Source organism: Oryctolagus cuniculus, chromosome 4, assembly GCF_964237555.1.
Source record: "Oryctolagus cuniculus chromosome 4, mOryCun1.1, whole genome shotgun sequence".
NCBI lineage: Eukaryota > Metazoa > Chordata > Mammalia > Lagomorpha > Leporidae > Oryctolagus > Oryctolagus cuniculus.
In genome coordinates, this window is record NC_091435.1 from 68,033,411 (window position 1) to 68,054,910 (window position 21,500).

At 49.2% G+C, this 21,500-nt stretch overlaps 1 protein-coding gene and 1 long non-coding RNA gene across 3 annotated transcripts; both read left to right on the top strand.

The window, feature by feature from the left end:
• Positions 1 to 1,639: 1,639 nt before the first annotated feature.
• Positions 1,640 to 2,796, top strand: LOC138849274 (uncharacterized). Its single transcript, XR_011387867.1, has 2 exons — positions 1,640 to 1,774; positions 2,749 to 2,796. It is a non-coding gene; the product is annotated as an uncharacterized lncRNA (long non-coding RNA).
• Positions 2,797 to 6,421: 3,625 nt separating this feature from the next.
• On the top strand, positions 6,422 to 21,177 carry TAGLN3 (transgelin 3). 2 transcript variants are annotated; one of them, XM_070072103.1, is made up of 5 exons: positions 6,422 to 6,657; positions 6,978 to 7,159; positions 8,263 to 8,437; positions 19,572 to 19,674; positions 20,705 to 21,177. In XM_070072103.1, exons 2-5 carry the CDS (start codon positions 6,980 to 6,982, stop codon positions 20,844 to 20,846), a joined length of 600 nt encoding a protein of 199 aa, XP_069928204.1. In that variant the 5' UTR covers positions 6,422 to 6,657; positions 6,978 to 6,979; the 3' UTR covers positions 20,847 to 21,177. The 2 variants fall into 2 exon arrangements, with proteins under 2 accessions (XP_069928204.1, XP_002716756.3); XM_002716710.5 differs by lacking the exon at positions 6,422 to 6,657 and having other exon boundaries at positions 6,835 to 7,159.
• Positions 21,178 to 21,500: the final 323 nt, after the last annotated feature.

Genomic DNA, 21,500 nt, shown 5'->3' on the forward strand with positions numbered 1-21,500 from the left:
TTTTAAGAGTCACCTTTTACCACAGTGCCTGGTGAGTGGTTTGAGAGGATGATGCTTGGCTATTAGGGAATCTTTTTTTGCCTCGATACTGCTTGGACTGAGGCTTTTTAGAAAGATGAAAGGCCGGCGCCATGGCTCACTTGGCTAATCCTCTGCCTGTCGCGCCGGCACCCTGGGTTCTAGTCCCGGTTGGGGCACCAGATTCTGTCCTGATTGCTCCTCTTCCAGTCCAGCTCTCTGCTGTGGCCTGGGAAGGCAGTGGAGGATGGCCCAGGTCCTTGGGCCCTGCACCCGCATGGGAGACCAGGAGGAAGCACCTGGCTCCTGGCTTCGGATCGGCACAGTGCCAGCCGTGGCGGCCATTTGGAGGGTGAACCAATGGAAGGAAGACCTTTCTCTCTGTCTCTCTCTCTCACTAACTCTGCCTGTCAAAAAAATGAAAAATTAAAGAAAGATGAAAGGATCCTTCCTATGTAAGAGTTCTGAGGCTAAATAGTAAAATTAAATATGATTATAGAGATTCATATCCTGTGTGTGGAAGCAGCATAGCATAATTTTTAAGGGTTGAGACTGGAGCTTGGATTTAAATCCTAGCATTCTGTTTCTGTGAGCAGTTTGCTTGACTTCTCTTAGTCTTAGTTTCCTCTTCAGGAAAATGATATTAATCTAGATCATTGGCTGTAAGGATAACAACACATTTACTTATTTATTTTTATTTTATTTGAAAAAGTAACAGCAGTAGAGACTGAAAGAGGGTTCTTTCCACCATTTCACTCTCCAAATGGCCACACTGGCCGGAGCTGCGCCGATCCAAAACCAGGAGTCAGGAGTTCTTCCGGGTCTCCCAAGTGAGTGCAGGGGCCCAAGGACCTGGGTCATCCTCCACTGCTTTCCCAGGCACATTAGCAAGGCACTGCATCAGAAGTGGAGCAGCCTGGACTCGAACCAGCACCTGTATGGGATGCCAGTGCTGCAGGCTGGGGCTTGAACCCACTGCACCAAAGTGCCAGCCCCATCACATTTAGAATGACAGAGGAGGCATTGCCTTTCTGTGTTGATTTTTATTATGCGTAGCACAGTCCAGGGAGAAACCGCTGGGCACAAATAATCCATGGTGAGATGGGAAGGAAGTAGAGACAAGGAGTGGATAGGCCTTCTAAAGCTGAACTGGATTTGACCTAACCTCAAGATTTCAGATTGGAATGCTGGTTTTACAAGTTTACAGCATTGATATGTTGAATGGTTTTTAAAAAAAGATCCAAAGATAGGAAAAGCTATTTTAAAATCTAATCTGGCTTTGTGGAGGTTAACATCACAAATTCCAAATGAGATTGCACCCGTGAAATGTGTATTCTAGTCCACTGTCGATTACCTTAGTGTTTTTTTCTGTTTCCCCCCAAAGATCCTTTTTTCTGGTACCTCTTCACTCACTGCCTCATATTCAGGTGACTTGTAACATGCATGAACAGCCAGCAGCACCTGTTCCTGACCTCTGGAATTCTGTATTATTTCAAAACAGTTTAAGCATGGACATCACAAAGGGATACAACAAGTGTCAGTGAGCTGGAAGTCTAGTGCACGGAACCTATTTCACTTGCAGTGAGCTTCAAGGCATATTCAGACTCACATCATCCCTGTGCTGTGTTCCAGACAGCCAAGAGAAAGGTCTATGTGGATGAGTAAGAAAAACTGAGTGAAAGTTTTATCAAGTACAAAGTTAGCTAAAGAGACCATTCCTTCCCATGGAACTGTTCTCAAGACACTTCCCAAGTGGGTATGTTAAATGTTCACTGAATTTGGAACGGTTAAGAAAAAATCCTGAAGAACTCATTTTCTGGAGGAGGGGAGAAAGTGGGTGAAATTTAAATAAATTAGTCGCTCAGTATTTAGGGGATTATTTCCTGGACAACTCTCCCCGCCCCCCATACCAAATCTTAGATACTGAAGTACTTTATATAAAATGGCTGATATTGCATCTAATTAGTACACTCTCCTGTGTACTTTAAACCATCTCTAGATTACTTTCAATACTTAATACAATGTCAATGTTATGTAGATGTTTGTATGGTTTAAGGAATAATTACAAGGAAAAAATGTCTACAGATGCAAATTTTTTCAGATATTTTTGATCTGCTGTTGGTTGAATCCACAGTTGAGAGCCGACTGTATACTTTTTTTTTTTTTTTTTTTTTTTTTGACAGAGTGGACAGTGAGAGAGACAGGAGACAGAGAGAAAGGTCTTCCTTTGCCGTTGGTTCACCCTCCAATGGCCGCCACGGCCGGCGCACTGTGGCCGGCGCACCGCGCTGATCCGAAGGCAGGAGCTAGGTACTTATCCTGGTCTCCCATGTGGGTGCAGGGCCCAAGCACTTGGGCCATCCTCCACTGCACTCCCTGGCCATAGCAGAGAGCTGGCCTGGAAGAGGGGCAATCGGGACAGAATCCGGCACCCCGACAGGGACTAGAAACCAGTGTGCCGGCGCCGCAGGTGGAGGATTAGCCTAGTGAGCCGCTACGTCGGCCCCTACTGTATACTTTTAAAAAATCCCCTTTAAAAACAGATCTAAAGTCACTTTTTAATTTAGAAACAATAGTGTGTATAACTTGGTTTGCTAAAAAAAAAAAGTTATACTTTGGTGTATTTGGAGACTGTACCTTGAAAAGTGAAGGCAATTTTTGAAAACCAAATGTATATTTTGGGGGAAATGCCCTTTACCATTTTGTCTTCCTCTTTTCTTGGGCTTTCAGGTTTTTGCTAATAAATGTTCCAGTGCTATAAAAGCAGCTCAAATGGTACGTTCTCTGTGAAGTCCTTCTTGACTCTTCCTCATCTCTCTTCCCAGGCAGTGTGTGGCGGGGCGTCTGGGCTGTCATGAAAACAACACTGGCCTATTTGAGAGCTTACTACTTTGAAACCCTCAGCTTATAAGCCTGCCTCCCTCCCTTTAAGTACCGTTGAGAACAGGAGCTTTGTTTTGACACAGTTTATCCTCAGACATCTCTGACCATCAACACCTCGCTGGCTTCTCCCTACCCGTCTTACAAGAGTCCTTGGGCTTCTGGCCTGGACGGTTTTCTCAGGCTGGTTACTCAACTTGAGCAACATCATCCCTGTTTATGGCTTTAAACACTACCTGCACGCAGAGTATTCAACTGTATTCCTGTAATCTGTATTTCTTTCTTGAGCTCCAGACCCATAAAACCAACAGCCAAATGCAGGAAGTCCAAACTTTATTGTCTTTCTCCCTTCATGTCCCATCCCACTTACAAATCCTCTCACAATAAATGGCGCCACCATCACTTCTGTTAGACAGCTAAAGTTATGAGTCATCCTGACAGTCTCGTTTTCCTTCACCTGAATCAGATCCCCAAGGGAAAGAAAACTGTGACACATAGGTCCATGTAGGTTGGTAAAGATTTAACGGGCTTCTGGGGCTTAGAGGGAACCCTGTTTGCAGCATGTACTGACACGCATGGACACGAAGCTGGGAAGAAATGCTCTGTAGCACACCATTACGTAGTATCTATACCACATGGGGACAATTAACCTAGATATCCCAGGTAACAAAGGCAACAGTATAACAAAATAAACTAGGAAGCAAGTCATTTTTACTATTTAACTTTCGTTTGGACTTAATTTATCTAAGAGTAAGTTCACGGTGGCATTCTGCCATAGTGGGTAAAGTCACCTCCTGTGAAGCTGGCATCCCATATGAGTGCCAGTTTGAGTCTCAGCTGCTCCATTTCCGATCCTTCTCCCTGCTAATGGGCCTGGGAAAGTAGTGGAAAATGGCCCAAGCGCTTGGGCCCCTGCACCCATGTGGGATACTCATAGGAAGCTCCTGGCTCCTGGCTTTGGCCTGGCCCAACCCCAGCAGTTGCAACCATTTTGGGAGTAAACCAGCAGGTGTCTCTCCTCTCTCTAACTCTTTCAAATAAATTAATCTTTTTTTAATCTTTTTTTAAAAAAATATGATTGCTGATAATGGCTGAGTTTAATAATTCCAGAAATCCATGGGCATTTGCAAGCACAGCACATTATGGTCTGCAGCCTGTCTGTCATTTCATCCTCGTTTGCTTTCTGTGTGTTTCTTCCCTGTACCCCCATACTTTGTTGGTACTAGAACATTTTCGCCTTCATATGCTGCCTTTGCCAGCAATATTGCCACACCTCCTGTTTCACCTCATTGCCCTGGCAAACCCCTAGTCCTCTTTCCAAACTTAAAATCATCTCATTTATAAACTTTCTACTATTCACGAACCCCTTGCTCTAGGAATAATTGTGCCAATCTGAGTGTCATGTGCATAATTTTAGCATGACATCTGACTGGCATTTGCTATTTGCATGTTTAATTTTGGTAACTTGCCAGGTCTCATTCATTTTTGTATCTCTGATGCATACTCATAGATAAGTCCTTAAAAATTGTTGCTGAAAAACTTAACCACCATGGTAGCAGGTATTCAGTAAGTGCAGGGTTGGGCCAATCTCTGCCATCACCCTCCGGGCATCCAGCATTTTTTCTTTACAAACTTGTGCATTTCTGGACACTTCTGACCTATACCATACCTTAGCCCCTCTCTGCCACTGTATCCCCTGCACAGCCATGGGCTCAGTCGTGCACTCATAGCCCATCAACTTTTCTGTTATAATTCAAGGGAATCTTCAGGTACACAAGATCTGCAAAACACAATCTGAAAAAAAAAAAAAGCATATGCACACCTTTAGAAATGTTGAATTGTTGCTAGTTTTGTGCATCAAATCAACGTCTTCCTTAGGTCAATTCCAGGCACAGAATTTCTGTTTGGATACGTGTTCCCTCAGTCCCAGGTGGAATTGATCTGACTGCTGCCACCAAGGTACAGCAGTGACTTCTATATTTCTGCTGATGAGCTCGCTCCCTGCTCTAAACTCTTCCTGCTAAGCTCTGGGTTTCTAGACATTTTATTGTCGTTAAGGCTTCTTCCCGGCAGCATGGAGATCTGTACTAACCAGCCTTCCCCCTTGCTTCTTTCTAAATGTACAGCTCTCCTTAAATCTCTTGGTTCACTCACAGCTTTATCTTTCAGAATTTACTCTCCCACTTCAAGGACTGGCCACTAAATCTGTCTTCAGGCAAACCACTCACATAGCTACCAAGTAATTAAGTTGCCATTAGTCCAGGCCCAGGACATTTTTCTCGATACATGTATTATTGGAGAAGTCATTTCCTGCATGGTTTCCAATCAATTTCGCACAGAAACAGAGCTCACCATCCCATGTACTAGAATTGCTTTATCTGCTGTGTGTGACTCAGTTTTAGCCATTCACTCCAGAAGCAAGAATTACATTGTATTCCTCTCCTGCCCAGTGTCTGGCACATTTAAGCACTTAGCAAATATTTGTTAAATGAAAAAGTGAACCAAAGAACAAGTATTGAGCTGTTTTTCTAATGAAAAGTACCCAGAGACTTACACAACAGCATGGAGACTTAATCTTTACCCCCAAGTGGCTGATATTGTACAAAAATTTCAGGCCAGCTTAGATCTAATGATTTCACGCCAAATAGTCTTCACCTATTGTCCAGTATGTCAGTTGTACCTTCATGGTTCTTTTTATTTTTTTAAATATTTTATTTATGTGAAAGGTAGAGTTACAGACAGTGAGAGGGAGAGACAGAGAGAAAGGTCTTCCATCAGCTGGCTCACTCCCAAAAGGCCGCAATGGCCAGAACTGCCCCGATTGGAAGCCAGGAGCCAGGACTCTGGTCCCCCGGCCCTCCACGTGGGTGCAGGAACCCAAATGTTTCGAGCGTCCTCTACTGCTTTCCCAGGTCACAGCAGAGAGCTGGACTGGAAGAGGACCAGCTGGGACTAGAACCGCTGTCCATATGGGATGCCGGCGCCACAGGCGGAGGATTAACCTAGTGCACCACGGCGGGGTGGGGGGTACCCCTTCATGGTTCTTAATAGAAATAAACAGAGAAAGTCTTGACACTCTATAGAAACCTTTCCTCCTAAGAGTTCTTGGGACACCGAGTTTTGCTTGATTTATAAAACTTACTCCCAGTGTCCTTTCGGTCAAAAATAATATTAGAAAGGTGTGTATCATTTCCCTTGATTATGTCAAACCAACGTGGAAACTTCTGGACCAAGCTGGGCTAAGAGCAGAACAGATGCCTGCTCTCAGTCCTTCTGCTGAGGTCCAGCCAGACAAGGGCTGCCTCCAGGTAGGGGAGAGTGGTCCGGCCACTCCCGACAGCTGGGCAGTGGGCACACGGCCCCTCCCGCGAGCTCTCACCCCCAGGGCAGCTGCAGGCCGGCCCCGCACACAATCGGCAGGCTCCCCAGAGCGGGGGACGGAATTGTGTGGCTGAGAAAGCAACTCCCACCGGGAGGCCGGCGGGCGGGCTTGACTGACAGCCCACGGGGCTGGCTCTTCGGAGGGCTCTAGGCAACCGCCCTGGTCTGACCCTCCCGGGCCATGCGACAATCGAATCAGGAGCGATGCAGCAGCGGCGGCTGCCCAGCGCCCCGGCAGCCTTCCTCCCTGCCTGGTAATCACCTGCTCTTCTTCCTCGCCGCGTGGTTCCTGCCTGCACGAAGTGCCACCGAGCCCGGCCAGGAAAACGACCACCCCCACTCCCATCCCCCTTGCTGCGTGGGGGTTCACGCTTCACTGTGAGTTCTCGTTCGTCATCTCGTCTCATCGAGAGGCGGGACCTGCACGGCGGCGGGGGGGGAGGGGTTCCAGCCCCCCCTGGGCCGCCCGGGGCTTTATTCTAGAGTCACTGGCGCGTGGCTGCGCTTCCCTTCCCGGTTCGGAGGTGAAACCCCATTGGCTCCACTGGCTCCTTGACTTAAACCACGCCCGGCTGCCTGCCCGCTTTGCCTCCGCCGGGCCGGGCCGCCCAGCCCCATCGCTGCCCCGTGTGCCGGGAGCCCGGGGCTGTTGCGGCTGCTATTGTGTGGATGCGGCGCGTGTTCCTCTTGTCTTGCAGAGATGGCTAACCGCGGCCCGAGCTACGGCCTCAGCCGGGAGGTGCAGGAGAAGATCGAGCAGAAGTACGACGCCGACCTGGAGAACAAGCTGGTGGACTGGATCATCCTGCAGTGCGCCGAGGACATAGAGCACCCGCCCCCCGGCAGGGCTCACTTTCAGAAATGGTTGATGGACGGGACGGTAAGGCCCGCAGCGGTCGCCGCCGCAGGGGTGGTGGGCAGGGACGACCTGCCCAGGGTCCTGTCTTTTCTGCGGGAGCGGCAGCTGCCAAGCTCCGGGGGTCACCGGGAGAGGATAGGAATGCATTTATTTCTGCAGGGTGGTTGCCCTGGGTTCTCTGCACAGTTCCCAGCCAGTGTAGAGGATTCCCCACCCATCGGAACATCACAGCATCCTTCTAGAGTTGTCACAAATCCAGGGCCCTTTTGAATTTTCCAGTGAGAATAGAGAAAAGTATTTCCCGTGATCTCCCCAGTCTTGGTGGCGCATCAGCCCCTCTGGGGCCATTGCTCCCCCAGGGAAAGGGCTGGTTGCACAGCAAGACAAAGGAAAGGCGGGTGAGGGAAGTTGGCTAAAGCTCCTTTCCATCCTTCAGGAGAGCTGTGCTCCCTGGAGGTGCTCAATGTCTCTTTGCTCAGTGGCTGGGATTCCTTATTTGATAACTGCTGCTCTGCCCAGATGCTTGTGTGCGTTCTGGGTTGGGGGACCACCAGCGAGGCTGCTGGATGAAGCCCCTCTTTTTCCTGCAGGCTGTGATACACTCTTACATAACTGCCATCCCACGCACCTGCTGGGCTGCCCAGGAAGGGGCCATAGGTGTCTGGGAGGAGGGTACTCAGTTGGGCTCCTTTATACATCCCTAACACGTAAGGGATGAGTCACGGAAGGCGGATTCGCATCCGCCCTTTGACAGAGAGCAGATCAGAACCCCCCCTCCCCCACCCTCTCTGGAAGCCTCTAGCTCATCGCTGCCACGGAAGTCCAGAAACCTGTCCCCCTCAGCTCCTGTCATTCTTTTCTGTAAACATTCCCTGAAAAAAGAAGGAGGGGACAAGGAGAGCCTGGGGCTCCTGAACTGCACGACTCTGTGCGGTCAGGAGTAGCCCTGGGAACGGGGTCATCTGGGTCTTGGGGTTCAGTGTGGGCTCCACAGCCTTGATTTACGCCTTCCTCGTTTCATAACCCAAATCTGGTGAGCTGTGTCCCTAGCAGAGCGGGAGTCTCATTTGTGGCATTGATTACGAAGGGAAACATCCATTCTGTTTCTCCCCCACCCCTTTTAGGTGCTGTGCAAGCTGATAAACAGCTTATACCCACCGGGGCAAGAGCCCATTCCCAAAATCTCAGAGTCAAAGATGGCTTTTAAGCAGATGGAGCAAATCTCCCAGTTCCTAAAGGCTGCGGAGATCTACGGCGTGAGGACCACGGACATTTTTCAGACGGTGGATTTATGGGAAGGTAAACAACCCCTCAGCCGGCCGGGCTTGTCCTCCCTCCCCCCTCCCCTGCACCGCCTCTCTTTGTGAGGACCACTCACAGCGTCCTTCCCTGTGTGTGGGGGGAGTGTCCTCAGCTGTCATCCGGGGCCTCCTGCTTTGTGATGCCCTGGTAGGAGGGGTGCCCTCCTCTGAGGGAATGCACATCTTGGGGACATGGCAGGCACCACAGGCAGCAGAAGCCTCCACAGCGATGGGGCTGAAATGGTCACATGGATGCCCTTTATTTCTGCTTTCCCCCGTCCAATAACAAGTGATAGCTACTGGAAGTGAAGGGGGCAGGGGGCCGGTGTGCGTCCCACTCAGGAGCACAGCAGCAAGGCTCACAGACAAAGCTGTCTGGTGCAGTCTTGTCATCAATCTGAGAGATAAAGACTCTTCCAGCCTTTTATTAAATGCTTACCTGGGAGCTTGGTGACTGTATATTCCAGACTTTGGAGAGTGTGAAAATGATTTTTTTTCTTTCACATTTGTGAAATGACTCGAGGAAATTTTACAAAGGCATTGCCAAATCCCATTTCTAGACGTATTTAACAATGCACCACGTCGGGGAAGGTGATGTGAGTGGAGACACCGCTAGAGAGTTTGGGACCTGTGGCCATGGTGCACAGTGTCTCCTCGAGCCAAAACGTGCATGTCCCTCCATGCCACTGTGTTCTCTCTAAATGGAGGCATTGAGAGACACAGATAGACTAGCCTGAGCAGAGTTGCCGGATGCATGCTACTCTGACATGTTCATGGTCACTGGCTGTCATCAGGGGCCCAAACAATGGGTTTCCAGGGCAATGACGAAGTGGCTGTGTGGATCGTGACAATGTGGTGGCTTCCCTCTGATTGAGAACCATGGTACTCTAAGGGTATTCAGATGATGGCTGAAATAGATTTCTAGCACAGGACCATTCTACTAAATAGTTTATAAAGAAATAGCTACCTCCTTTATCTTTATCATGCAGTGCACTGACATTTCACGTCTCCCTCATGAATGAGTAGTTGAAATTCTAAGACTCCAATGAGTTTCCCTTGGGTTTTGCGATTGCTTAAAACTCAGGCATCTACAACTTCAGGCTGGCCCATCAGACTCCATGGATGCTTGCTTCTACATCCCCACATACTGTCACAGTTGAGTCTTGGTCCCTGCTCCCTAGAGCAAAACTGTGATGATTTTCCCCAGTTAATAAAGAGAGCTACTCCTGATTGACATTTTCCCATACAGTAGACATTAAACAAATGCTTTACTGTATGATGCCAGTGAATTCCCCTAGCAATCCTATGATTTGTTTTAAGTTTGCCCATTTCACAGGTGATGAAACTGAAGCTTGCCAATGAGTACCTGTGTCCAGCAGGTAGCTAGTCATTGGCAGAGCCAGGATCCAAACCTAGGCTCTCTGATACCAAAGAGTGCGTCCTCTACCAGTCGGCCAGGCCATTCTTTGGCCAGGAGGTTGAGTTCCCTTCACCTGTGCCACAAGTGAGCTGTTGAGTCATAGCACTGACTAACTGATGAGGACGAAGAGGGGAGAGGGAAGGGATGACTCAGGGTTGTGTAGGACAGAGGAGTTAGTGTGACTGGAAGGAACCCTGGTGAGGCCCCCCACGTGCAGGACATGTGCTGGAGGAGGAAGATTCTGGAAGATCCGAGGGAAGTAGGATCTGGAGCAAGCTTGCCTGGGTCTGTGATGCTGAGGACGATTCGCTTTCCTCCTCTTTCCAAATAGCACAGAGGTGGACTTTCTACCTAGGAGGACTTGAAGCAAGCAGGGAGGGGTGTAGGGAACAATGGTCCTTGATGAACACAGTAGGTGTTTAACCACAGCTGTAGATTAAATTCTTCTTAAGGAAGAGGGAGGCTAGGAGAGATGAGTTTCGCTGTGGCGGCCTGAGATAGGGCAATGGACAAGTGGGCACAGGGCAGGAAAATGCTTCTAGGAAAGGAGAATGAAACAAACACCGAGGGTCCCATCTCCGGGGCAGGAGAAGAATGGGCTTGTTGGGAAAAGAAGAAGGAGACAACTCCAGGATGCTGTGACTGGCAGGTCATGCAGGATGAGCCCACGCGCTGGCAATAGGGAAGCAGGGCCTTAGGAGTCTCCCAATGTCCCTAGAAACTCCAGGACCGATGGCTCCTTTCATGGAAAGATAAATAGGGACTGACGTACAGGCAGATTTCTGGTGAGTGGAAGAGGAAGCTCGATACTCCCCAGGATCACTTCCAAAGCTCAGGCCAGAGCGGGTTCCCAAACAATGGAGCAGGAGGTGGAGAAGTGAGTTGCCACGAGCAGAGAAGTAGGGTGTGGTGGGGCTGGTAGAGCAGCAGCAGGGACTGAGCAGGCAAAGCCAAGGTTCTTTCAGTGAGAGCTGGTTGTCCCTAATGTGCCCTGGGGTGGGTAACCTGAAATTAAAGCAAAGCTGTAGGACATCTGAGGGTGTGTGCGTTTGCATGTGAGGGTGTGCATGTTTGCACACAGCCATTTGCTTAGCCTTGTCCCACATTCTCCCTATTATTCTGCGCTCTGTGGTTTCAATGCTGTCTTCACGTTTCCATTTATTCTCACTCATTTTCTGATTCCCTGCACCATGGTTGTGGTGGCTGTGGCTGCTGTGGGTCCAGCTGTCCTTCTCCGGGTATTTGTCTTCCTCTTCTACAGGCATTTTATGCTCCACAGCTCCAGTCCCCTGCCTCGCCTGCTCAGTGTCTTCTTCCCAAGTAGTGCTCTGCTTGCCCCCAGCGCCCCACTGGCCCTCCATGCTGCTTTTAAGAGGCAGACCAATAAAGCTGCAGGGGCCCAGGCTTGCCAAATGCCTCTCATTTAGGCTTCAATTATTTATATATAGGCAGAGGCCCCAGATATGCCTACGAACCTTAAAACAAACTGTTTGGAACAGACTCAGCAATCAAAATTCAAGAGTGTTTAATGAGGAACCCAGGGCTCAGTGGTCCCAAGAACAACTCAGTCCCAGAGATGTTGTAGACAAATCTACCGAAGGACCTTCCAGAGGGCAGCTGGGGACCAGTCCTTTCAGGGGTGAGAAGGGAGGGCAGCTGGGGGAATGGGAAGGAGCTTGGGAAGGCTTTCTCTTGGACAAGAGGAGATAGACAGCCCAGCCACTTGCTACCGGGTCTGCCGTGGGTGCCCCGAAAAGGTAGGGTGGGGTGGGCCATCTTAGCTGTCTATGCCTCGCTGTAGTTAAGACTTGGGTGTCTTTTCTGTAGGCAGAAAGTGAGGAGGGGAGACAGGGTGGAGCCAGAAAGGGAGGGGTGAGTGTGTGTGTGTGTGTGTGTGTGTGTGTTTGTAAGATAAGAGAGAGAGAGAGAAAGAAAGAAAGAGAGAAAACATACAAGGGCCAGGGAGTGTGCTGATTTAAATCCCACCTGGAAGTTTATCCTAGGGAGTGTTAGAGTGCAGGCGCCTGAGCTGGAAATAGGACTGCCTGGTTCGCACCGTGCTCTACCACTTACTAATTTGCTTTCCTAAGCCTCGATTTTCTCCACTGTCAGTTGGGAGTAAGAGTAATACTACTGGCCGGCGCCGCCACTCACTTGGCTAATCTTCCACCTGCGGCACCGGCACACCGGTTTCTAGTCCTGGCTGGGACGCCGGATTCTGTCCCGGTCACTCCTCTTCCAGTCCAGCTCTCTGCTGTGGCCCGGGAGTGCAGTGGAGGATGGCCCAGGTCCTTGGGCCCTGCACCCGCATGGGAGACCAGGAGGAAGCACCTGGCTCCTGGCTTCAGATCGGTGCAGCGCACCGGCCGTAGTGGCCATTTGGGGGGTGAATCAATGGAAGGAAGACCTTTCTCTCTGTCTCTCTCTCTCACTGTCTAACTCTGCCTGTAAAAAAAAAAAAAAAAAAAAGAGTAATACTACCTAATTTTGCAGAGTTGATGTGGGGAGTAAATGAGACAAGACTTAAGAAGTACTCAGTGTAGTGCTTGGCAGTGGAATATGATAAATGTCGGTGATGTCAAAAGTTTTCCTGTTACTGACCTGTCCTTTCTGAGACTTGCAGAACATGAGAGGGGAAGGGACAGGCTGAAGAGGCGCACGTTCTGTCTTGGAACCAACGGGAGTGCCTAGGTGACCTTTGCCCTCTCTGCCATCTGTGGAGCCTGGGCCTGTTGACAGCCGCTCCTCCATAGGCAGGGGCCATCTTCACAGGTCACCCTGTAGACTTTTTCCCACTTCATGGTCATTACCACCATGATGTCTTTGCCAGCTCCAGACCCAGAACATCGTGGTGCAGTGAAACAGCGTGTGTGTGGAAGTCAGGTGGGTGGGCTGAGACCCTTCCTTAGCCGCAGGGTAACTGTGGGGTCTCCTTGCCTCTTGGAGCCTCAGTTCCATTGTCTGCAGACAGGTGCAAGGCCTCCCTCCGGAAGTCCCACAGGGATTCAATGTGTGGAATGTCTAGCGTAGTGCCTGGCTACTAGACACCTAATAAATGTTACCTTCTTTTCCCCTATGATTACCCATCAGCAACTGGCCTGTTTGGTTTCTTTGTGTAACCACTGGTGACAGTTAAGCATGCAGACTGTCAGAAAATGCCAGACAGGGGACTCAGAGATGGCTCAATCTGATTGCTGTCCTCAGAGAGCCTGCTGGTGAGGACCTGGATGTGTAGTTTTATCATGCCTGTTCCCTTCTCTTTGTGACTTGGGAGGCAGGGAGTTGTGGTTTCCCCCTGGAGGTGGCAAACCTGGGAGTTCCAAATATACTGTCTGGGGAGGTGGCACTGTATGTGTCATTCCTCAACAGTAAGAGCAGAAGAGACGCTTCCCCCAGCTTGAGAGATATTTTGGGATCTTGTATTGTACCTGTAGTGACTCGAGACGTCGCCGACGCCTGCTGCTCGAAGCTTTCCCTGCTGTGGGAGCGGCCTTTGCGGACCCCCAGTGCTTGCTGACAATGTGCTCTGTGGGCCTTTCCTTTAGCAACAGTTCTCAAACTGCTGCATGCCTCAGAATCTCCTGGTGGGTTGCAGAAGCATCCATTGCTAGGCCCCAAGCCCGGAGTTTGGGAGGTGTGAAGTGCAGGGAATGTGCCTTTCTTACCAAGTTCTGTTTGACACTGATTTTGCTGGTCTGGGAACCCCAGGCTGGGAAAAACTTGCCCTACACGATTTCTCCTTCCTCGGGCTTTGAAGGCAAACAACAAAAACCCACAGAACCCACGGAGCCAACCCAACCTAGCCTCCAACTTCCTTGACTACTGCCATATTTTCTCTACCTAGAGTGGAGAACTGGAGCTTGTGCCCAAGTTATTATTCAGGGAATTAAGAAAGGCTTCTTATTCCACTGCTTGCTGTCTCTAAGTCCAAGAGTGATGAAAATAGGTGGTAGTCCAAGATTTCCAAGCTGAGCCAAGACTGATGTAAAACAGAAGTAGCTCTGAAACAGAATAACTGTAAGGCTGGTTGTGGATGTTCAAAGCAGAGATAGAAAGTAGGGTGCCTACCTTGACTTCACACACTCAGATGACTTCTCTCGTCCCTTTTCTCTTCTTTTTTATCATCTTTTTTTTCTCTTCAAAAACATGCATAAGATATCTTGGAGGTAATTAAAAAAACTCAAGAGAACAAAATCATTGTTGAAGTATCTTTATGATAACCACAGTAAAACTGTATCTGCATTAAGAATCCCTGGGTCTGGGCATGTACTGTGGCACAGCAGGTTAAGCCACTCTCGTGATACCTGGTTCCTCCACTTCCAATCCAACGTCCTGCTATGCATCCTGGGAGGCAACACATGATGGCTTAAGTGCTTGGGACCCTATCACTCATTTGGGAGATCTAGATGTTGTTCTGGGTCCTGGTTTTCGCCTGGCCCCACCCCTGGTTGTTGCAAGCATTTGGGAAGTTAAACAGGGAATGAATGATCTCTCTGTCAATTTCAATTAGATGAAAAGAAATTAAAAAATAAATGTTAAGAAAAAAGAATCCCTGGGCTGGTTCCCTGCAATCACAATCCCCCTGCTCTACTCCTTATAGATTATAACTTAGTAGTTCAGGTTGCGTGGCCACGTTTGGGGTAGCATTCCTTTATGACAATGTAGACACAGGAGACACTCTATTGTCCAGTAGAAGTGTCAGGTGCCAGCTAACACTCTCTGAAAAGGCATTTCAGATGAATCAGAGAAAGCACCACCCCCAACAGCTCCTTTTTAAAAAGACCTTATTTTATTTATTAGGTTCACAGCAGAAGTGAGAGGAATATACATATTTTTCCCATATGTCCCCTGTCCTCATACATGCATAGCATCCACGATAATCAATTATGTACTAAGAGTAGTGCACTTGTTACAGTTGATAAGCCTGTACTGACACATCATCATCAAGATCCACGCTCCATAGTTCACATTACAGTTGACTCTTGCTGTTGTACATTCTTGGGCTTTAAACAAGAATGTATAGTATCATGCATCCACCACTAACGTATCATCCAGAATCGTTCACTACCCTTAAACAGCCCCTGTGTCCCACATATTCTTATCCTTTCCCATCCCCAAGCCCTGGAAACCACTGATTTTTACTGTCTCCACGGATGCACATTTTCCAGAATATTATGAAATAGGTATCATACAGTGTGTAGCGTTTTCCGGTCCCACCAGCTGTTTCTAAAGCTTCAAGCCTACATTTGCTTCCTCCTGTCACAGAGGGCTGAAAGAGACCAGGCAGCCCAAATTCCTGAGCTGTTAGTGTAGCCGTGGCTCCCCTTCTGGCCTGTGCCACTTCTCTTATGGACATGGTCTATTCCTAGATCTCCACCAGGACTCACCCTCATTCCTGCTGTCTCTGCGTCTAGAAAACACCTGCTTGGTCTTTCTTTTAGGATCGCTGGTCTTTGTTTTCTTTGAAGAATGGCCTTGAGCAATGGTTTCCACTATGACTTGAAGAGCTCTGGGAATCCACCAAAGTGTCCAGGAATACCACTCTGGGAGCAGAGTGAGGCCAGGCTGCCGGAGCTCAGGGCTGACTCTCCTCTTGATCAGAGCCCTTCAAGTGATCTGCTTTACTTTTACTTAGTGGATGATACAATAGCACTTCTCTAAAGGGTTATTACTTAACAAGCCCTGCTTAGTACTTGGCACGCAACAGACCTTGTGACACTTTGAAAGGTGAAATCCTCAACTATAGACTGCTGCTTGCCTATGCATCTGGCTGCATCAGAACCATTTCAGGGGGGCAGCGTTGTGGCATGCCAGGTAAAGCTGACACCTTCGATGCTGATATCCCATATGGATGCCAGCTGTGTCCTAGCTGCTCCATTTCTGATCCAGCTCTCTGCTAATGGCCTGAGAAAATGGAAGATAGCCCAAGTGCATGAGCCCCTGCTATCCACATGAGAGATGTGGAAGAACCTCCTGCTTTAGTCTGGCCCAGCACTGGCCATTGTGGCCATCTGGGGAGTGAACCAGTGGATGGAAATCTCCCCCTCTCTCTCTATCTCCCCTTCTCTCTATCTCTCCCTCTCTCCCTGTAACTCTTTCAAATAAATAAACAAATCTTTAAAAGAAAAAAAATAATCTCAGGATATTGCCCCAGAAGCTGAATATCTCAGCTACCTGATTCTCCAGTAATTCTGATCCTCAATTTAGTTTGGAAGTCACCAGGTAAAACCAGTATTTCTTAAACTTGCTTGATTATATAATCCATCTAGGGAACTTACTAAGAATATAGACTCCCATCTTAGGGCAATAGCCTTAAAATTCATATTTAAAAAAATTTATATATTTATTTGAAAGGCAGAATGACACAGAGAGAGGGTTGGAAGCAGGGGGAGACTTTCCATCTCCTGGTTTACTCTCCAAATGGCCTCAACAGCCAGGTTCGGGCCAGGCTGAAGCCAGGGCCAGGAATGCCGTCCTGGTCTCCCAGGTGGGAAGCAGGAGCCTAGGCACTTGGGCCGTCTTCTGCTGCCTTTCAGGTGCATTAGCAAGATGCTGGATTGGGAGTGGAGCAGCTGGGACTTGAACTGGTGCTCTGATATTGGATGCAGGCATCACAAACAGCAGCTTAACCTGCTATGCCCCAATGCTGGCACCAAAATTCGTATTTTAAAACAGAGGTGCCCCTGTCACTCAGAGCTCCCATAAGTAATCCAAGAAATTTGGGAAATCCTACTCTAAAGAAGCCTGTGTATGGCCATGTTTTTGGACTTTCACGATTTCATAACTGTGTAGATGTTATAGTTAGTTGTCTCATGAGGATGCTTCAAAAGATCAGTGAAAAATGGAATTAAAAGATGTTCATTGTGAGTAAACACATGGAGAAATTATTCCAGAAGAGAAAAAACCACTCAAAGACAGGACCATTTGGGTTGGTTCTGCTGGTCCTACAGGGCCCCCACCCTGTGCCCTAGTTTTATATCCACATTCTCTCTGGACTGACACTGAGCAGCCCCTGTGCCTTTGGGGATCACCCCTGATGGCAGGCTCTTGCTGAGCTGGGTTCTTTCCCAACCTGCCCGCAAGGGGGCGCCGTGGGAGCTAGCTGGCAGTGTTTGGTGGACTGGGCTTGGCATTCAGACGAACTGAGCTAGAGCTGGGCTCTGGGTGACTTTCGGGAGAGGATGTTAATAAGCCTCCCTGAATTAGTTTTGCCATCAATACATGGAGAGGGATAATCCACATTCCACAGGGGTGAGGTCACATATAATAAAGCATCTAGCCTATAATTTATATTAAATCTCTTGCTCTGGGCCCTTTCTTAAGGTGAAATATCCATTTGTCTTTGTCAAATAATGCTGCCTTTTTCTTCTGCGATAATTGCACAATCCCTCCCCTTCCCACTTTCCGGGGTTGAGGGTGGGTTGGTGTTGATAGTTCTCGTTTCCTGGATATCATACGGCTGTGTGAAACTTAGTTCCACCTGCCTCTTCTGGGTTCGTGTAGCTTACCCGTTAGCTGGCTTTGGTGGAAGAGGCTGGTTGTGTGGTTTGACAACGCTTGCTTCCTCGCCCACTGCTCCAGGGCAGTGTCTGTGGCTGAAGTGCTGGACTCCTGGCTCCACATCTTTCCAGGTCCTGCACCTGTCAGACCAAACCTTCCCAACCAGAAACTGACTTCCTGTGTGCTCTCTGCGGACGATGCACACGAGCCTAACTAAGCCTTCCCGAGCTTCATCTCAGTTCTCTTTAGTGGTTCACTGCTTATGAGTGAGCTGTCTCCCTCTCTTCACAGAATGATCCTCAGGATATGCTTACTACAGTTCTATTTTAAAAATTAAAAAAAAATGCCGCTATACAGTGACTAATACAGAAATGTGTTTCATCTCTGGAAGGGAAGAGTCATTCCAACAAACAGCTTGGTGTTTCCTCTCAATTCTTAATTCCTTGTGCCCTCCTCCTTCCATCTGCTGCCCAGATACTCCACCCCCACCACCCCGGCTGTTCCTGGAGAGCAGTTCACCCTGCAGCCCTCAGCCAATCCCATCAGGCCTCAGGATCCGGGCAATCACCCTGTGCGTTATGTGGGAGGGGGGAGATGAGTGAGATGAAGGAGGTGGGGGAAGGAGGATCTGCGCTCTCTCTCCTCTTTGAATAGATGGACATCCTGAGCTGGACTTCCTCTGAGAGCCTTAATTGTTTATTTTATTACAGTTCTGACTCCAGTCTCACTTTCCATCTGCCTCTCCCCTGTAATTCCATATTCCCCAGTGACTGAGCCGTAGCAGCCAGGCTGTAGAGATTGCAGATGGCTTACCCAGTCTACAGAGAGAGAGAGAGAGAGAGAGAGAGAGAGCCTTTTAATATCTTTGCTTAATGCTCAGAGCTCCCCACCAGGCTGAAGTCTGCCTCCCTTGTAAACCCTGTGCCTGCTAGCTTTTGCATTCCACACTTGTCCTTTATAGAGACCGACTCTCTGCTTCTGAATCGCAGGCTGCCCACCCAACAATATGTCCTCTTGTCCAGAACACGGCAGTCCACCGGAGGGAGGCAGGGAGAGAGGGGAGGGGAAGTGCAGGCTGATTTGCAGGGCCCAAAATCTGCTCCACAGGAGAGGCCCAGTGACAGCGCCAGGCGCCCCCCCTTCCCCTGTGCCGAGGCCACACCCCACCTCTCGCTGCCTGGTTCGTCTTCCTTTCATGCCCAAGCCTGTGATTTATTATCTCCATTTAGCTCCTTTCAGGCAGCACACAATAAAGGGCCCATCACTTGTGTCATGTTGAGTGCTTTCTGTGTTGATTTGCTGTTCCTCATTTGCCAGGTCCGCAGCACAGAGGGCCCAGGGAACACTCAATTGGATGCACATGGATGATTACAGACCCTTTTAACCCAGATAGAGTCAAAGAGAGAAGCCACCCGGGGTTTGGTGCAGAATTATTCCATCCAATCAACTTCTCTCCTGTTTCCTTCCTGCTTTCCAGTGGCGAGGAAATGCCCTTCTCAGACCTCCCGGCCAACCCCCACCCATGACCTCCCCTTATAGAACGCACCGAGGTGAGGTCATCGGCGTCGACCTGAGCGGTCAAGTGTTTGGGGGGGCAGGGGGTGTTCATACAGTAACCATGAGTCAATTAGGAACTCGTAGGTACCGTGTAGAAAATAATTAACCGAGTCTGTCTCTGTTCCTTTCAGAGATGTTTGGTACAGACATTTTAGGGCCTCTTTGGGAAGTGTTGGGTAGTGCCTCATCCTTGACTATGGTCCCCCACAGCCTCCTATCAGAACTTTTCGGGGTTGGCATGGTGGCATAGCAGGTAAAGCCACTTCCTGTGACACCAGCATCCCATATGGGTGCCGGCTCAAGTCCTCGTTGCTCCACTTCTCATCCAGCTCCCTGGTAATGGCCTGGGAAAAGCAGCAGAAGATGGTCCAAGCGCTTGGGCCCCTGAACCCACAGGGAATACCTAGATAAAGCTCCTGGCTCCTGGCTTCAGCATGGCTCAGCCCTGGCTCATGCAGCCATTTGGAGAGTGAATCAGCAGATGGACGATCTCTCCCTCTCTCTCTGTTGTTCTCACTTTCAAAGAAATAAATACACACATTCTTTATAAAAGAGAAGGAAAGAAAAGAAATCCTCTTTGGGGATCCAGCCACATCCTGTTGGAATTCCTTGGCCCTGCCACTGGCTTGGCCTTAACCTCTCTGTTGGCTTCCAGGGAAGGACATGGCGGCTGTGCAGAGGACCCTGATGGCTCTAGGAAGTGTCGCAGTCACCAAGGATGATGGCTGTTACCGGGGAGAGCCATCCTGGTTTCACAGGTAAAAGATGCCCTGGCGCATGGAGAGGGTGGGAAGCATTAGGACTATGGCTAAGGAGCATTAGCAAGTACTACCTGCCCTACAGCCAAGTTCCCCCAGCCTGAGGGAGCATGGGGCTGCTGTTGAGGCTGGCACCCTGCCCAGGACAGAAGTGGCTGGGCCTTTCCAGTGAGACATGGATCTTCCAGCCCTGCCCAGGTCGGTCCAGTCTCTCCGGAGGCTCTGCAGGACTAGATGGGCTTCCTCAGAGGCAGCTGTTGTGTCTGAATGAACGTGGTATGGTTATGACCTAAGCAGGCCCACGTCCCTCCCTCCTTTTCCTTCTGTCCCTTGTGGTGGATGAAAAGAGCACCTTGAAACAGATCACTGAGTATTCATTTCTCTGATCCCTTATTCTTCTCCATGAGAATTCTGACAGGGTACCAGCTTGTGTCATTTTACATGGCTGTGGTCTGAAAACCTGCTGGATACCAGCTTGTGGGAACCCTGGTTTCGGTCTCAGCAATTACCAGTGATCCACCTGTGGCTGCAAAGCCAAAATGATTTGCGACCTGGCTCTTTATCACAGTTTGCTCACCTCTGGTCTAGGAGCAGGAACTTTCTCCTTGTTAACTCTTAGGTCCCTCGGCTCTAATGGAACATTCAGCCTTGGCCCTGTAAAGAGAGGTGAACTAGGAGTAATGATACACTTAGTACCAGGAGTTGACATCATTTCTCACAAGGGCTTGCAGTAACTGTGCGAGAGGGTGGGAGGGTACAGACCGAGAGGCCTAACATGGTGCAGGATGGGAGGAGAGTGGGCAAAGGGAGACAAAAAGGACCACAGAGGGTCGCTTTCCCAGAGAGGCAGCCAGGATTCTGGCTCCTTTGCTGGAGAGACAAGAGGCCCCAGCATCATGGTGGGGCCGTCACTCAGGCAGGGGCCGCTGGTCTGTCTGGTGGCCTCCAACAGAGCCTGTCCAATCGCATACCTTGAGAGGGCTTTGCAAACTATCATGATAACATTATTCCTTCTCACTGCCCCGTCCAGGAAAGCCCAGCAGAATCGGCGAGGATTTTCCGAGGAGCAGCTCCGCCAGGGACAGAACGTCATAGGCCTGCAGATGGGTAGCAACAAGGGAGCCTCCCAGGCGGGCATGACTGGGTACGGGATGCCCAGGCAGATCATGTGAGATGCCGCAGCAGGCCCCAGTAGAGAGGACGAACGTTCCACACCACGGTCTCTAGGACAAAGAAATAGTTAGTCACCTTCTGACCTCCTCTTTCTCAAAGCCTCCTGCCCCTGGTTTTGCAAGTGCCGCACTTCCGCTGAGACTCCACGTTGCCTACTGCCGCCACCTTCTGTTCATTTAGAACTATGCAAAGACTGCGCTCCCTTCCTCTGCCCGAGCCCCTTCTTTGCCCTCAAGTCTCTTGTTTGTTGATTATTTATTTATTTATTTGCCAAATTTCCTCTCCGTCACTCACAGAACGCACCTAATAAATTAGTCTTGTGTCTTAAAATGTAAAGTTCATTCTTTGTCTTAGGGACTTGCAGCCTGGGCTGGTTTCTCTTTCGTTCAAGGGGCCAGCAAGATGGAATGGACTCTGTACCTGTACAAACAAGGTTAGCTACGAGCAAGTTCTCATGAGATTTTACTTATCTTGTCAATTGCAATAGGAAGTGAGCCTTTTGGAATAGGCCTAAAGCCATGATTTCAAGAACAAGTTCTTTGAAACCCCAATTTTTTTTTGTATCTACATTGTGCTTTTTATGATGGACTATGTATGGTATATAGAAATGAGCAAGACCAAGTACCAGTTCTCAAAGAACTCTTTAATAGGTA

Bases quoted from the DNA above. Each gene is read 5' to 3' on its own strand.
- TAGLN3 (XM_070072103.1), top strand. From the start codon at position 6,980: ATGGCTAACCGCGGCCCGAGCTACGGCCTCAGCCGGGAGGTGCAGGAG. The intron at 7,160-8,262 runs GTAAGGCCCGCA...CACCCCTTTTAG, and splicing joins AATGGTTGATGGACGGGACG to GTGCTGTGCAAGCTGATAAA. The intron at 19,675-20,704 runs GTAAAAGATGCC...TGCCCCGTCCAG, and splicing joins GAGCCATCCTGGTTTCACAG to GAAAGCCCAGCAGAATCGGC.